The 17544-nt window shown below is 46.1% G+C and overlaps 1 protein-coding gene across 1 annotated transcript in view; it reads left to right on the top strand.

Moving 5' to 3' along the window:
* LOC142250128 (calcium-activated chloride channel regulator 1-like) overlaps positions 1–17544 on the top strand; it is a 136061-nt gene that overhangs the window by 108523 nt on the left and 9994 nt on the right. Inside the window, exons 12-13 of the mRNA XM_075322220.1 lie at positions 5345–5506; positions 8747–8983. Coding sequence (XP_075178335.1) covers positions 5345–5506; positions 8747–8983 — 399 coding nt within the window. The remainder of the gene's footprint in view (positions 1–5344; positions 5507–8746; positions 8984–17544) is intronic.

Here is a 17544-nt window from a genome sequence, read left to right as displayed (position 1 = left end):
TTGTTAAGGGGGCGGGTCGTGCGGCGTCACTGCGACGTCACATGGCAGGTCGGCCAATCGGAGCGGAGGGGCGGAGATGAGCAGGATGTAAACATCCTGCCCACCTCCTTCCTTCCGCATATCCTACGGAAGCCGCAGTGACGCCGGTAGGAGATGTTCCTCGCTCCTGCGGCTTCACACACAGCGATGTGTGCTGCCGCAGGAGCGAGGAACAACATCGGACCATCGCGTCGGCGTAATTATGAATTACGCCGACGCTGTACCGATGATACGATTACGACGCTTTTGCGCTCGTTAATCGTATCATCCAGGCTTTACACACTGCGATGTCGCATGCAATGCCGGATGTGCGTCACTTTCAATTTGACCCCACCGACATCGCACCTGCGATGTCGTAGTGTGCAAAGCCTGCCTAAGACTAGCTAAAGGGTCGATATTGACATTTAGGATTGCTACTTTCAATAGGTGGCAATAGAGTTCAAGTCCTCTTCCTTTCTTAAGAGGTAATTTGCATATTAAATTTCCCAGAGGAACATGCAAGGCTTTTAAGTCTTCTCATACTGGCATGTCACTTTCCATAAGGAGAAAACTTTCCCCTTAGATCCTGTCTTAAAGGGGTTGTCCGACATAACAAAAATGTTTGAGTTTAAGCTAATCTGTGCTGTATTGTCATATTAATCACCCCTACATTGTTATTTTTTGTTTTCTAACTTTTGTTCCTCTTGAATTCACCCTTTATTCTGTGCAGCTTCTTGTTTACATTCAGCTCCAGCAAACATGACCACTTCCTGTGCAAAACCTCCCAGTCACAGCTGGCACCGCCCGGCCTCAGTGTCCAGCCCCACCCCAGTGTCCAGCCGCACCCTCTGCCCGCCCCCTGCACACACATTCCCTGTTAGTATATTCTGCCCCAGCACTGACCTCTCATCACTACACGGCAGGACACTACATGGCAGATCACTACAGGGCAGCACACTACAGGGCAGCACACTACAGGACAGGACACTACAGGGCAGCACATTACAGGACAGGACACTACAGGGCAGCACATTACAGGACACTACAAGGCAGCACATTACAGGACACTACAGGACAGGACACTACAGGGCAGCACACTACAGGGCACTACAGGGCAGCACACTACAGGGCACTACAGGGCAGCACATTACAGGACACTACAGGACAGGACACTACAGGGCAGCACATTACAGGGCACTACAGGGCAGCACACTACAGGGCACTACAGGGCAGGACACTACAGGGCACTACAGGGCAGCACACTACAGGGCACTACAGGGCAGCACACTACAGGGCACTACAGGGCAGCACATTACGGGGCACTACAGGGCAGCACACTACAGGGCACTACAGGGCAGCACATTACAGGACAGGACACTACAGGGCAGCACACTACAGGACACTACAAGGCAGCACATTACAGGACAGGACAGGACACTACAGGGCAGCACATTACAGGGCACTACAGGGCAGGACACTACAGGGCACTACAGGGCAGCACACTACAGGGCACTACAGGGCAGCACACTACAGGGCACTACAGGGCAGCACATTACAGGGCACTACAGGGCAGAACACTACAGGGCACTACAGGGCAGCACACTACAGGGCAGCACATTACAGGGCACTACAGAGCAGCACACTACAGGGCACTACAGGGCAGCACACTACAGGGCACTACAGGGCAGCACACTACAGGGCAGCACATTACAGGGCACTACAGGGCAGCACACTACAGGGCACTACAGGGCAGCACATTACAGGGCACTACAGGACAGCACATTACAGGACAGGACACTACAGGGCAGCACATTACAGGACACTACAGGGCAGCACATTACAGGACACTACAGGACAGGACACTACAGGGCAGCACATTACAGGGCAGCACACTACAGGGCAGCACATTACAGGACAGGACACTACAAGGCAGCACATTACAGGGCACTACAGGGCAGCACACTACAGGGCACTACAGGGCAGCACATTACAGGACAGGACACTACAGGGCAGCACATTACAGGACACTACAAGGCAGCACATTACAGGACACTACAGGACAGGACACTACAGGGCACTACAGGGCAGCACACTACAGGGCACTACAGGGCAGCACACTACAGGGCACTACAGGGCAGCACACTACAGGGCACTACTGGGCACTACAGGGCAGCACACTACAGGGCACTACAGGGCAGCACACTACAGGGCAGCACATTACAGGGCACTAAAGGGCAGCACACTACAGGGCACTACAGGGCAGCACATTACAGGGCACTACAGGGCAGCACACTACAGGGCAGCACACTACAGGGCAGCACATTACAGGGCACTACAGGGCAGCACACTACAGGGCACTACAGGGCAGCACACTACAGGGCACTACAGGGCAGCACACTACAGGGCACTACAGGGCAGCACATTACAGGACACTACAGGACAGGACACTACAGGGCAGCACATTACAGGGCACTACAGGGCAGCACACTGCAGGGCAGCACATTACAGGGCACTACAGGGCAGGACACTACAGGGCAGCACACTACAGGGCACTACAGGGCAGCACACTACAGGGCACTACAGGGCAGCACATTACAGGACAGGACACTACAGGGCAGCACATTACAGGACACTACAGGACAGGACACTACAGGGCAGCACATTACAGGGCACAACAGGGCAGGACACTACAGGGCACTACAGGGCAGCACACTACAGGGCACTACAGGGCAGCACACTACAGGGCACTACAGGGCAGCACATTACAGGGCACTACAGGGCAGCACACTACAGGGCAGCACATTACAGGGCACTACAGGGCAGCACACTACAGGGCACTACAGGGCAGCACACTACAGGGCACTACAGGACAGCACATTACAGGACAGGACACTACAGGGCAGCACATTACAGGACACTACAGGGCAGCACATTACAGGACACTACAGGACAGGACACTACAGGGCAGCACATTACAGGGCACTACAGGGCAGCACACTACAGGGCAGCACATTACAGGACAGGACACTACAGGGCAGCACATTACAGGACACTACAGGCCAGCACATTACAGGACACTACAGGACACTACAGGGCAGCACATTACAGGGCACTACAGGGCAGCACACTACAGGGCAGCACATTACAGGGCACTACAGGGCAGGGCACTACAGGGCAGCGCACTACACTACAGCATTGCAAATAACAGCCCCACATTGGGCTCTGCACCCCACACCACATCGGGCTATGCACCCCACACCACATCGGGCTCTGCACCCCACACCACATCAGGCTCTGCACCGCATACACACACATCGGGCTGTGCACCGCATACACAAACATACATACACACACACACACATCGGGCTGTGCACCACACACACACACACACACACACACACACCACCCCATAGGGAGTACATACTCACCCGTCATCGGTCCCCGCCGCTCCTGCACGTTCGCGCGCTGTCTGTGCTCTAGACATATCAGCACAGTGGTGACGTCACCGCTGTGCTGAAGAGAGCTCAGACAGCGTGCAAGGTGAGAAGCAGCGCTGCGCTGCTTCTCATCAGCACTTTCAAATGTACCGGCATCGGTGATCTGTGATGCCGGTATATTTGAATGTGTGATCCTGAGCAGGGGGGTCGGTGCTAGAGCTGACACCATGGCAGCCGCCGCCAGGCCCCGCCGCCAGGTCACGGACCCCCACACCAGTGCAGGGGGAGGTGCGGGGGAATGTGTGGGAGGGTGCAGGGAAGGGGGCGGGGCTCATCGCACTGTACAGCCCAGCAGGGAGGCGACATGCTGTTTCCACATTTGCATGTCAACATGGCCCTGCCCATGTAGACGTGCAATGACCGGAAGCAGCAAAATCACGGCAGGAGCGGTCACATGACCGCTCTGAGCCGGGGGAGAGGGGCTGACAGCAGGGCAGGTAAGTGGTCTCTATCTACTTACCTGCCCCAATGTAGCCCAATAGGGAAATAATAAAAAAAAGCAAATTAAGCCGGATAACCCCTTTAAGGCCCATTTACACACAACGATATTGCTAACGAGATATCGTCGGGGTCACGGAGTTGGTGACGAACATCCGGCCTCGTTAGCGATGTCGTTGTGTGTGACACCTTTTTGCGATCAGTAACGATCGCACAAAGGTGTCAAATCGTTGTCGTGTACACGTCGTTCATTTTTACAAAATCATTCCTCATTTGGAACGCAGTTTGTTTGTCGTTCCTGCGGCAGCACACATCGCTATGTGTGACACCGCAGGAACGAGGAACAACATCATACCTGCGGCCGCTGGCAATGAGGAAGGAAGGAGGTGGGCGGGATATTCCGGCCGCTCATCTCCACCCTTCCGCTTCTATTGGGCGGCCGCATAGTGACTCCACTGTGACACCGAACGAACCTCCCCCTTAAAGGAGAGATTGTTCAGCGACGTCGGTGAACAGGTAATTGCGTCTGACGCTGCTGTAGCGATATCGTTTGCTATGGCAGCGATCACCCCGTGACGCGCCACCGACGTGGGCGGGTGCTATCGCTCGCGACATCACTAGCGAGCGATAGCACCCGATCACTATTGCTACTTTCAATAGGTGGCACTAGAGTTCAAGTCCTCTTCCTCTCTGAAGGGGAAATTTGCATATACATATATAACTCACACAAAATGCAGGAGGGTATTCACATAAGAACATTAAGAGTAGTCAGATCATGCTGTCATAATATCCCTCAGAGCACTCCTCAAAAGAGAAAAAAATAAGAGTTAATGAAAAATCCCACACAATAGTAATAAAAGAAACATTACCATACAGTTGTTGCTACCAAGAGACCCCCTGAGACACATTTCGCTAGTCTTCCTCAGAGACCCCCTGACACACATTTCGCTAGTCTTCCTCAGAAGGGGAAGACTAGAAAGACTGGATAACCTCTTGCCGCACTGAGAGGAGCCTGAAGAGGTGTCAGTTATGATCATACACATCTCTGCAGTGAGATCAGGAGAGCAGCCGTCATATATCACACTGGTAACACCTCCTTTTGTTTAAAACAAGTTCTGGAGACAGATTCTCATTGCAGATCAGTGTCTGGCCCATAGCCTGGAATGGTTAATTTACATATAAGAAAAATGTGGATTTCTTTGTAATAAGACATCAGATCGCAGATATCAAGTTATCATGTTATTCAGTTTCCTACGAGCTACATGCACATACATTGACAGATCCCCTTTAAATTAGTCACATTTTATTAACCCGCTGTATGCTATGTTTCTGCTTAATTCTTTACAACTCATGCACTTGTAGCTAAGAATTGTTTCTGTTGCTTTATGAAGGTGCTGATGTAGTTAAGAATGATGGAATCTACTCAAAGTACTTCTTCTCTTATACTGAAAATGGAAGATATAGCTTAAAAGTACACGTGGAAGGAAAAGACAGTAGTCAATTGGCAGAAAGCACAAATCGGGCCCTTTATGTGCCTGGCTATGTGGAAAATGGTAAGTAACATATACATATTGGAAATTACTGAAAGTTAGATATCAAGTAAATGTTTTTGAAATGTGCATACTGAATAGACTTTCTTCAAAAATATCCTTTTTATTGCTGCAGAGTCAGTGCAACTCCTGCACATAGCAGATTATGCTGCTCTATTTCTGACCTTCTCACTGATCATGTCATCTGTCATTGGATTGTCTTGTATAAATATTGTAGAGGAAAAGGAGTTTAGCAGATTAGCCTTTTCCTCATCCCCATCTACTATTTCACTCAGACTATTTTGGAGGGGGTCAACACTATCATTTTTTTAGTTTCTTACTTTTTATGTAGTTGAAGAATAATTTTGCATTATTTTTACTTTCTCTGGCAAAGAGACTCTCTTTATCAATCTTTGCTACCTTGATTTTTTTTTTACACAATTTATTTTATTATCTATAGTAATTTAATGCCTTGTCGCTTTTCTCTTGCTTTACTTCTCTAAAATCTTTCTTTTTGTCATTTATTGTGCCCCTTATAGCTCTATTTAGCCATACTGGTTTCCTCCTATTTCTAGCATGTTTATTCCCATGCGGTATATATTGCACAGGTCCTATTCAGGATTCTTATAAAAGTGTCCCATTTGTTTTGTATACTTTTATATTTTAGGACATTGTCCCAGTTTATGGCACTAAGTTCTTCTCTTAGCCATAGGATATTTACTTTTCTGAAGTTTAGTGCCTTTGTAGCCCCTCTACTATACATTATTGAAGGATACATGAAAACATCATTTTATGGTTACAGTACTATTTTCCAAGTGACCCCAACCCGTATATTTGATATGCGGTCCAAACTATTGGTTAATATTAGGTCTAGCAAAGCCCTACTTCTTGTTGGGTCCTGAACCAATTGTGAAAGGTAATTGTTAGTGATGGGCGAGCACTGAAATGCTCGGGTACTCAAGTCGAGCAGGTCAGATGCTCTGAAAGTGCTCAACTCAAGTAATGAGCACAATGGAAGTCATTGACTGTACAGTTTGGCTCTCAACGCACATACAGCTAGCCATAAATAGAGTATTTCCGGGGGAGGGCGAGTATTTTTTTCCCTGGACAACCTACATCCGAAAATCTTGTTTCAACCCCAGTGAGCAACTCAGAGACCGCAAATGGCTCTCCCTGGGTGCCTGCTCACATCATCCTGCAGAAAATCAAGCCGGTGCTACGTGGTCATTGTTTTACAGACAAGACATCAAAGCACCCGCAATACTCAGCCAAGCACCGTGAGTACCCGAGCAACGCGATGCTCAAATGAGTACCAAACTGTGGTGAGCACACTCACTTCATACTAGTAATTTTCTTTCATTGCTGTGAAAAACCTGCTTCCGTTGCTGGACCTGCAGATTTTTGCTCCCATGATAATAACTTCTCCCCGATTTGCTGCCTCATCTATTTCCTTTATTAGATATTTTTTGCAGCTTCCAATATATTTGGAGGCTAATAACAAACCCCTATCAGTATTTAATTATTCTTTCTCCATCCTCTTATCAGGACTGGCCTTCCTGGCACTCTTCCCTCTATTCCGCCTTCTCTCACACAGCTGGCTGCCTTCCTATCCCGTGGCTCCATCTTACCATACTCCCCCACATCTACCCCAGCAAGAACCTGCTCAGTGAGCAGAAAACTCCTTTCCATATTGTCTATGGATGTCAGTGTTGCCAGCTGCTTATTTAGATCCAGCACCTGGGTGTTGTGAATGCTGTCTGGTGGAGCTCTGCTCTTGGACTTCTTCTTGTGGTCGTTGATGTTAGTGAGTTGGATTCTTTTCCTCCGTTCTACACACCTGGTTGACAGCTCAAACCTTGATTTTGGATATAGGCATGTGCTGGGTATTTGTCTATGCCAGTTGTCTGAAATTCCTGAGATAATAGGAATCTGTCTCTTGTCCTCCTGGCTTCCCTGCTATCAAGCTAAGCTAAGTTCTTGATTTTGCTTCATACTTTTGTGCGTTATTTGCTCATGGTTTCTGTGAATTATCTCTGAAGATTTTTTGGATTGTATCCTGTTTTGTTTGTGCCTTCAGATAAGGAAGATTTATCTTCCTAGTCAGTCTATGCGATTTATCTTAGCAAGGGTTAGTCGGCAGGGTAATTGCTAGTTTTTTCCACAGTTTCACCAGAGTCTTGTATGGATTGTGAACGTGCGAGTATTAGATTACTCTTCCTTTTTGCACATTCCGTGTAGGAAGTTTTGATAGGGTTTTTCATGCCGGCTGCAAGAGTTCCCTACCCTGTCTTTTGTATTTAGTATAGTGTGGCCTCTCTTTGCTCCATCTTGCTCTTATTGTGTATGTCTTTTCATCTTTGCTCACAGTCTGTACATGTGGGAGGCTGCCTATGTTTCTTTGGGGAAATCTGCTCTGAGACGAGAGAGTTCTTTTCACTTTCTGCCTTGTAGGTTATGCAGTCCTCCGGCTGGGTTTGAGGCATCTAGGTTGTTAGGCATGCTGCCCGGCTACTTCTAGTGTGGTGTTAAGTTCAGGGTTTGCGGTCGGTACTTTATTACCTGCGACTCTGGTGAATTGTGTTCATGGTAGTCATTGAACATCGGATCAGAACACCTGGGCCTCCAAATGCAAAACATACACACATCTCACACAGTCGTAGACACCCTCAAACAGCTGTTCAAAGATTGCATACATGCGACAAGTTGTACACTGAATGGTATTGTCAATAATGGAGGACATTTACCTAATGGTGATGATTACACAAACAGAGAAATATAAACAATTAAATTCTAACAATGAATTAGTACAAATTACTCCCATCTAAACTCCCCGAATCATAAGTCACACTCTTAAGTCAAATCACACTTAAAAACAAAATCCCACTCACAAGCTCTTTCACACTCACTATAGAATATGATTTCAATACAGTTGCATTTTCCCTTAGCTGCAGTACAACCTGCAACTCACTGCAATGATCGCAAAGACATGACATACCAAGTAGAGGGAAAACCACAGTGTCAATAATGCATGTAAAAAAATTGCAAGTAACCTACTGTACGTAAAAAGGTGCAGAAATGCTGTAGAAAATCTGCAACATCTATCACTCACCAAATGCTCATCGTGGGAACGAAACCTTAGAGATGAGAATCTTAAAAGTGAACCCTACTCTAATTAATCACAACCCCCTAATAAAATAAATGAAATGTGTTTTCTAAACTAGGATAGTCCTTTACCATCACAGAAATATTCTATTTGTGTTACAGGTACAGTAGTTATGAATGCACCAAATCCTATTGAGAATGATACAGCTATTGATGTTAATTTGGGAAACTTCAGCCGGACGTCATCAGGAGGCTCATTTGTGATATCTGACGTTCCTCCTGGACCCAGTCCAGATATGTTTCCCCCTGAGAAAATATCAGACTTAAGAGCACAGATAGAGGGAGATAATATTGTGTTATCCTGGACGGCCACTGGTGATGATCTGGATCAAGGAGCAGGTGAGTCATTTACTCTTGATATTTTTTTTTTGTAATTACACTTTTTATCCTTCATATAAGCTATTACTCCAGTTTTTGGGAAAGTATATTATTAGTCTTTGGCTGATAAAGCTCTTATACTTGATATCTTGCCTAAAAAATATTTTTTTTAATAAATAAGAGATCCATGATTTTGGTTAAAAGACCTCCTTGAGCAGGCTGGCCTCAATATTCTGTCTCTTCCTGGTAGCAATGAATCCAACCGCTCTAATTATCAGTCCCTTAGATAACTGTATGATTTTACTCACTCTACCGGCTTCCACAGATAGTGTTAACTCAGCCCAACGATGACTTGTAGAAAGACAAGGAGAAACTCTGTAGTTTTCTTCTAGAATCTTGTATTAAGTACAAAGTAAAGGCAGGTGAAAAGGAATAATCTGTACAGGGTTGCAGACATGTCTCTTCAGCAATGGTTCCTCTAGACTAAACTGAAGGAGAAGGGAGGACCTTTCTATACAGAAGCCAACTAAGGGAGGAACATAGGGACAAACTTCATACAGTCTAATCTACCTAGTAACAATAAGGAATTTCCTGATAGGAGGAAAAATATGCAATGCAAGAATTATATACAACAGGTTGTTCCCATTCATGGGACACAACACTCCCCGTCTGAAATCATCTGATTTCACAAGTCCTTCTACGACGTAAGGAGACAATCCTGTCTCGATGTCATGAAACCTGTAATGAGAATAGAGACAAACACAAAAAATGCAATAGTAATGCACTGAATTCAAGTCCATGCTTGGTTGATGACGCATTGTCCTTGCGTAAAAAATGAATCCAAGTTCAACAAACCCATCTTCAGATTGGGGAAGCCGCAAACATGCCAACTCTTCCTCCAACCCAATAATCCAACGGTAAAGTTTTAATCCAAAGGAAAAGTTCAAGGTTCAATTGGACACGGACAGTTGTGTCTCCGTACAGCAGGGGTAAGGAAAGGTACGCTCCCCACCGTGGCAGTGTCCAATGACAAAGTTAGTTCATGTAACATCCTCTTTTGGTAAAAGTAGCACGAGTTCGGTGACTGGACGAATCACACACATGTGCCAGCCGTGGCACGTTGAAGTCTTGTAGTCGGTGAAACAGTGAACAATGTGAATAAGACAAGCTACGATTCCTACCTCAGATGACCAACTTGAGAAGCGCTCGAAGCGATGAGGTCTCAGCTTCTGTTCTGATGTCACTGAAGTGTAGCGAGCGGAGATGACCGGTCTAATTTCCTTGTCGGATTCTGGTTCCACCAGCTTGTACATGTTGCCGGCGTAGTTAGCGCAGGTCTCCTCGTATAAGATACTTGGAGGTGTCAGCCACATGTTGTCGCTGAGTTTGGATGCAGCAGTGAGTCTTGTTCCTCGGTCAGCTGGGTTTTGTTCGGTGGGAATGTGGTGCCACTGTTCAGCATGATCGCTGTTGAGGATATTTTGCGTAATCTCGACAAAGCATTTCTCCATCTCTGGTTGTCTTTCCAAAGTGCGTTTTAGAGAGGAGGACCCTCCGGTTGCTTGCTGGGAGTTGTTTGGCAACCTTGGCCTTGGAGACCGAAAGGGTAATGGGGCTACCCAACTGTTAGAGTCATTTTGAGAGAACTCTTTATCCATAATCTTTATGAATTCTTTGTCTTCTCTCATTGGAGCCAATTTGTTGTCTTCGTTTGTAGACTCGAACGCTGTTGACCCGAAGTCGTCATCCCAGAGATGATATGCATCCGCGCAGTCGGGAGGCTGCTGTCGCCACCTGGTGTCGCTCAGCCTCTCTTTCACCCCGTAGTGATGCGGACATGGTTGAAAGTGAGTGCCGCGACCGTTTGGGAGGATGTGCGTCTTGTAGGAGGAGATCGTGTCGGGACTCTTCATTTTACCTACGCAGACGTTTCCTATGATCACCCAGCCTAAGTCGTAGCGCTGAGCAAATGGCGCATCGTGTGGCCCGTTGATGTGTTGGCGTACTTTGTGTAGCCGGAGGATGTCCCTTCCAATCAGAATCAGGATTTTTGCACTATGATCAAGAGGTGGGATCTTGCTGGCGATAGTTCTCAGGTGAGGGTGGTGAAGAGCTGCCTCTGGTGTTGGAATCTCTTCCCGGTTAGCCGGTATCTGGTTACACTCAACGAGTGTCGGTAGAGGTATCTCTATGGTATTTTCAAGAGATGTTACCACGAGACCACTGGCTCTTCTTCCGCAAGCTTCTGAGATGCCGCTGCAAGTACCTAGTGTATAAGGGTAGGCATTTCCTTTTAAGCCGAACAAGTCGAAGAGTTCAGACCTAGCAAGTGACCTGTTACTCTGGTCGTCCAGGATGCTGTACACCTTCACAGCCCTTTCTGGGTGACCTTTGGGATATACCCTTACTAGGCATATTTTCGCACAAGACTTGTCCCAGAGATCTTCTCCGCAGACTGCAGTGCACGAGGAGGATACTGTGAGGTGGTTTGCAGCTTGGCCTGTACTCTCCCCGCCATGACTTGTGGTAGGAGAAGGTGTAGGTGCAGGATCAGGCTGAGATGGGTGGAGTGCTTGTATGTGATCTGTGCTGTCACACTCCATGCACTTAATTGTAACCTTACAGTCCTTGGCAAGGTGTTCTGTAGAGGCACAACACCTGAAACATACCCCAAACCTTTTCAAGAGTTCCTTTCGTTCTTGAAGAGGTTTCTTCCTGAAGCCAATGCACTTCTTCAGGGGGTGTGGCAGTTTGTGAATAGGACATTGGCGGTTCAGATTTCCCGCCTTCCCGCCTTCAGTGCCATTGTCTGGTAGACAGTGTAGGTGGTAGAACATCGGTCTTTTTGACTGATACTGGGCCCCTACATTTCCTGTCATTTTGATGAGGGCTCTCATATCTGGGAGCCGGTGAAGTGGAGCCGGTGGGTTCTCCACAGGTGAAGCTGGGGTCTGCCTTACGTTCCGCGATGCCGTTGATGAACTCGCAGAAGTAGGAGAATGGAGGGAAGGACACTTGGTGCTCTTTTTTATAGTTTGTTCCTACCGTGGTCCACCTTTCCTGCACGTTGTAAGGTAACTTGGCGACTATGGGTTTCACCCCACGAGCGGTGTCCAGGTAGCTGAGGCCAGGTAGATGTGTGTCTGTTTTGGCCAGCTGGAGCTCAGACAGCAGGTCACTGAGTTCCTGGTACTTTGAAGCATCCTTGCCAGATATTTTGGGAAGGTCGTATAGTTGTTTCAGCAATGCATCTTCAATTGCTTCAGGACTGCCGAAGCCTTTCTCTAGTCTGTCCCATGCGGTTGCGAGACCAGTTGTTGGGTCGCTGGTGTAGACGGATCTGAGTCTCTTGATTCTTTCAGTAGACCGTGGCCCTAGCCACCTGATTAGCAAGTCCAGCTCTTCAGCAGCTGTAATGCCGAGGTCACGCATTGCGGTTTTGAAGGCACACTTCCACCCTCTGTAGTTTTCGGGCTGGTCGTCAAACTTTGTGAGACCGGTGTTGGTGAGTTCTCGGCGGATCATGTACCTCGCAAAGTCAGACATGTCTGATCTTTCCGACGTTTGGGGCACATTTGCTGACTGCGTGGTGCTGGTTGCATGATTCATAGCTTCTTGGTTTGGGAACATGGGAAAGTATGGAGTGGCGTAGGCGTTTAGACGAGTGATCGGTTTGGTGTGTACAATCTCTGTTGTATACAGGGCTGGGACTACATAGTTGTTGGGAGTGTAGCGCCTTGCCGGCATGTTAGGTTGCATGTAGACATGGGCATACGGAGGTTGCTGATGAGCAGGGTGTAGCTGTGCATTGGAATATGAAGCTGGTTCAGGCTTGAAAGTCTGAGGTGCATTGGACTGACCTGGAAGTCTGGAAGCTGTAGGTGGATCAGTGTCTTGAGGCTCTGGAGAAGTGTTAGCACAGACGGGAATGTTGATGGTCATTGGCAGTTCGTCGGCTTGGCTCAGCACGTAATCTCTTGTACGCTTAAGTGAGTCTTCTGTGTTGAGATCACACAAACTGGCGCTGCCTTCTTGGCTCCCACCCAGAGCTTGCTCAAAGACTTTTAGCCTTGCCATGGCCGCCACATGTTCACATTCCTTCTGTAGGGCTTCAATTTCTGCTTCCTTGCGTGCAGATTCTGCTTTAATCTCTGCTTCTTTGCGTGCAGATTCTGCTTTCATCTCTGCTTCCTTACGTGCAGATTCTGCTTTCATCTCCGCTTCCTTGCGTGCAGATTCTGCTTTCATCTCTGTTTCCTTGCGTGCAGATTCTGCTTTCATCTTTGCTTCTCTATGGGCGAAGATGGCTTGTACTTTTGTTGTTTCTGCTTCGGCGTGCGCCTTTATGAACTGCTCGCTGAGGGTTGAGTACCTTGATGAGCCTGATTTGAGTGAGTGCCTTGAGCTCTTAACGGACCTGGATTTGTAGGATGCCGCTCCTGACATTTGCGCAATTTTTGCTTCAGTCTCGCTCACAATGTCGCGCACGGTGCGGTCTCGTTCAGCATTAAGCTGTTGAAAGTCCTGTAGTTCTTTTTGAGACTCAGACGTATTTGATCTCAGCAGTGTAGAGGAATATTTTTTACAAATCTCTTTGTAGGACTGGTATGCTGAGTACAGTTGTTCCAGGGCTCCCTCTGGTGGTAGCTCATGAGCACCAGGCGCAGATAAAACAGTCACTTGTTTTTGCACTCTTTGCCACAATAATGCTGTGTGGGTGTGCAGTTCACTTCTGGCTGTTTCTAGGTTCTCTTTAACCTTCCATGTTGGTTTTGTCAACCGCTTAGATCTTTCACTGTAATTTGAGTGTGAGTCCCTGTCTTCCTCTTGTTGCTTTAAAGCAGGTAGTGAGAGAGCTCTCTTTGACTCCATCAGGAAGGGTGAATGCTGCTCTGCACTGGTTGTCAGGGAAACAATACAATGTTGCAATCTCTGCAGCCAGCAGTCTGTGTTTGCAGAATGTATTTGCAGAGTCTCTGGCTGCAATTTACAATTAGCTTATGGGTGATTCTTGGTTTATAGCTGCACACAGTTCTGATAACAGGTTAATACTTTACAGGGCACTTTGTCTGAAGCTGCTATAAAGTTTTATGCTGTGGCTTGTTATCAGCCCCCTGGGGTAATCCTTTCTCTGGATTGTATGCAGTATAGCACTCCTGGAAACAGGTTCTTTACTGATATATGTATACTAATCCCGGTCACAGCTAGTTCTTTTCACTATTCTGTCTCTTCCTGGTAGTAATGAATCCAACCGCTCTAATTATCAGTCCCTTAGATAACTGTATGATTTTACTCACTCTACCGGCTTCCACAGATACTGTTAACTCAGCCCAACGATGACTTGTAGAAAGACATTTAAAATATATCTTTGTACCATGTTAGCCAGTAGAGATAAAAAAATTGTTTAAAAGAACAGAAAGTCCTCAATGGTTGATACCTTTTAATGGCTAACTGAAAAGATGGTAATAATTGCAAGCTTTCGAGACTACTCAGGTCTCTTCATCAGGCATGGTATAACACAAAATCTGAAGAGTCACATATTTATACACAACAGGACTTAGAATAGTGCAGTAAAAAAAAAAACAACAAAAAAAAAAAACAAGTTATATGAAACAGAACTATCACTATGGCAGGGGGGCAAACTGTTGTGGGGCCATAAATACTGCTGCAGTTCAGTGTGAAAGTTTTATTGTCCTTTGATAAGGGTCTGGTCCGGGCTGTGACACGCTCGGATGGTCAGAGGAGCACATCTTTTAACTGATGTAAAAAGACATGAATCCATGAGACACATTCATTCCTTCTCTGAATGTGTCAAAGGTCATCATAAGTTTGTACTCCCATAGTCTCCTATCTCTCTGGGACTTGAAGTTTCCTTTCAATACCAGCAATTTCATGTCCATGATGCTGTGGTCTGAGTTACAAAAATGTTTGGCCACAGGTAGATCCATCCTTTTTTCTCTAATTGTGTGGCGGTGAGAATTCATCCTTGTCCTGAGCTGTTGTCCTGTCTCCCCTACATACAGACCTCCAGTTGGACATTTGGTACATATAATTAAGTACACCACATTGGTTGTAGTGCAGCTGAAGGTACCTTGGATCTTGTAGTCCTGATGTGATCTGGGAATCTTTATCTTGTCCGTTGTCAATATTAATGGACAGGTCTTACATTTTTTCTGGTTGCAGGGAAATGTTCCTGTTGGTGTTGGAGAGGACAGGGAGCTTCTGACAATGATGCTTCTTAGATTTGGGGGCTGTCTAAAACACAGAAGTGTGGGGGGTCTGGAAAAATAGATTTTAACCGAGCATCTTTTTGCAGTAATGGTTGTAGTTTCCGTGCAGCTCCTCTAAACACCTCCAGATGTGGATTGTAGGTGACTACAAGAGGGACCCGGTTGTTCTCTTCTTTGGTTTTATAATGTAGAAGATGGTTTCTTGATATTCTGGTGGCTCTTATAATCTGGTTTTCAATTGTTCTTGGGTGGTAGCCTTGATTCAGAAAGGTTTTTCTGAGGCCCTCAAGGTGATTGTCTCTATCTGTACTGTTGGAACATATCCGATTGTACCTGATAGCCTGGCTGTATACAATAGAGTTTTTTATGTGTTTTGGATGAAAACTGTCCCATTTCAGGTATGTTGGACGGTCAATTGGCTTCTTGTACAGGGATGTCTGTATTTCATTGTTCCGTAGTTTAATGATGGTGTCCAAGAAGTTGATTTCCGTGCAGGAGTAGTTGAGTGTTAGGTTGATGGTGGGATGAAACTGATTAAATTATTCATGGAAGGTCTTCAGCTGCTGCTCAGACTCTGTCCAGATAATTAAAATATCATCAATGTAACGGTAGTAGGCCAGAGGCCTGATAGGACAAGAGGATAAAAAGTCACTCTCAAGCTTGGCCATGAAAAGATTTGCATATTGTGGTGCCATTTTGCTTCCCATTGCAGTTCCAGTCTCCTGTAGATATATGTCATTGTCAAATGCAAAGTAATTATGGGTGAGGATGAATTTTGTAAGCTTCACCACAGAATTGGCATCAGTTCCTGTATTTTCCAGGAAAATTTTGCAAGCATTTAATCCATCCTGGTGTGGAATATTCGAGTACAAGGATTCCACATCCATGGTGGCAAGGATGGTTCCCTCTGGAAGAAGACCTATTGCTGATAGTTTTTTCAATAGGTCAGTAGTGTCCTGGATGTAGCTGGTTGTATCCCTTACCAAGGGTTTAAGGATACCCTCTACCCATCAAGAGACTTGTTCAGTGAGGGTGCCCACACATGAAATGATGGGTCTTCCTGGGTTTCCAGATTTGTGAATTTTGGGAAGCATGTAGAATGTGCCTATTCTTGGACTCACCGGTATCAGTTCATCAGTTCTTATGGATATGTCAGGCAGACAAGAGGCCAACTTGTTAAGTTCCTTGTAATAGTCCTGTGTAGGGTCAGACTCCAATTTCTTATAGTAGCGTGTGTCCATTAGTTGTCTGTGTGCTTCCTTCATGTAGTCTGATTTGTTCATCATGACTATTGCACCCCCCTTGTCTGCAGGTTTAATGATGATTTCTTTGTTGGTTTTCAAAGATTTTATGGCCCTTCTCTCCTGGGCACTGATGTTGGATGGTTGCCTCCTGTGTGTGTCTAGGAAAGTGGATTTTACCAAATGTCTGAAAGTGTCTATATAGTTATCCAGATGAGGGTTGCGTCCTGGTGGAGGTGTCCAATCTGATCTTTTCCTGGTTGTCAAGATCCGTCTTCCTTCAGTCTGGGTGGATTCTGAAACATCTGCATCGCTAAAATATTCCCTCAGACGTAGTCTCCTGAAGTAATCTTCCATGTCGCTGCAGAGTTCAATTTTGTCTAGAGCTTTAGTAGGACAAAATGAGAGTCCTCTAGAAAGCACAGCAACTTCCATTTTGTTTGGTTTGTAATCCGAGAGATTGATAACACAGTTAGATGCTTTTGTGTCTTGAATGGAGTGGTTGTCCAAGTTGTCAGGTTTTGGTTTTGTTCTCCACCTGTTTGTATTAAGTCCTGAATTGAGGCGCAGTCTATGTAGCTTCTTTTCCTTGTTGTGGATCAGAAGGGTTCGTAGTCTGTAGTAGTATTGTTGTACTTCTTGTTCTGTGCTTTCTGGAAGTGTCTTCCTTTGTGTTTCAAATTCCCTCTGGATTTTACTCTTGATGCTGTAGAAGACATGCAAAAGGTGGTTCCTTAGTCTCTCAGAAGTCCTGTGACAAAGGTTTTGTGCATAATGGGTATTGTAGGTATGTAGAATTGGGTTTGTAATCCAGAGTCCTTTGGGGATCAGATTCTCCTTTTTGCATTTGGATAAGAAAAATATGTCGCTGTCCAGTTGTGCGCGTTTCTTCAGAAGTGTCTTTAGTTCCATAAAGATGCGGTACATTCTGGTATCCTCCATTTTGATACAAGTAAAATATATCTTTGTACCGTGTTAGCCAGTAGAGATAAAAAAATTGTTTAAAAGAACAGAAAGTCCTCAGTGGTTGATACCTTTTAATGGCTAACTGAAAAGATGGTAATAATTGCAAGCTTTCGAGACTACTCAGGTCTCTTCATCAGGCATGGTA

The sequence above is a fragment of the Anomaloglossus baeobatrachus genome, chromosome 8 (genome assembly GCF_048569485.1).
Source record: "Anomaloglossus baeobatrachus isolate aAnoBae1 chromosome 8, aAnoBae1.hap1, whole genome shotgun sequence".
Lineage (NCBI taxonomy): Eukaryota > Metazoa > Chordata > Amphibia > Anura > Aromobatidae > Anomaloglossus > Anomaloglossus baeobatrachus.
The sequence above is the reverse complement of the archived record's forward strand: the minus strand, read 5'-3'. Positions and strand labels throughout refer to the sequence as shown.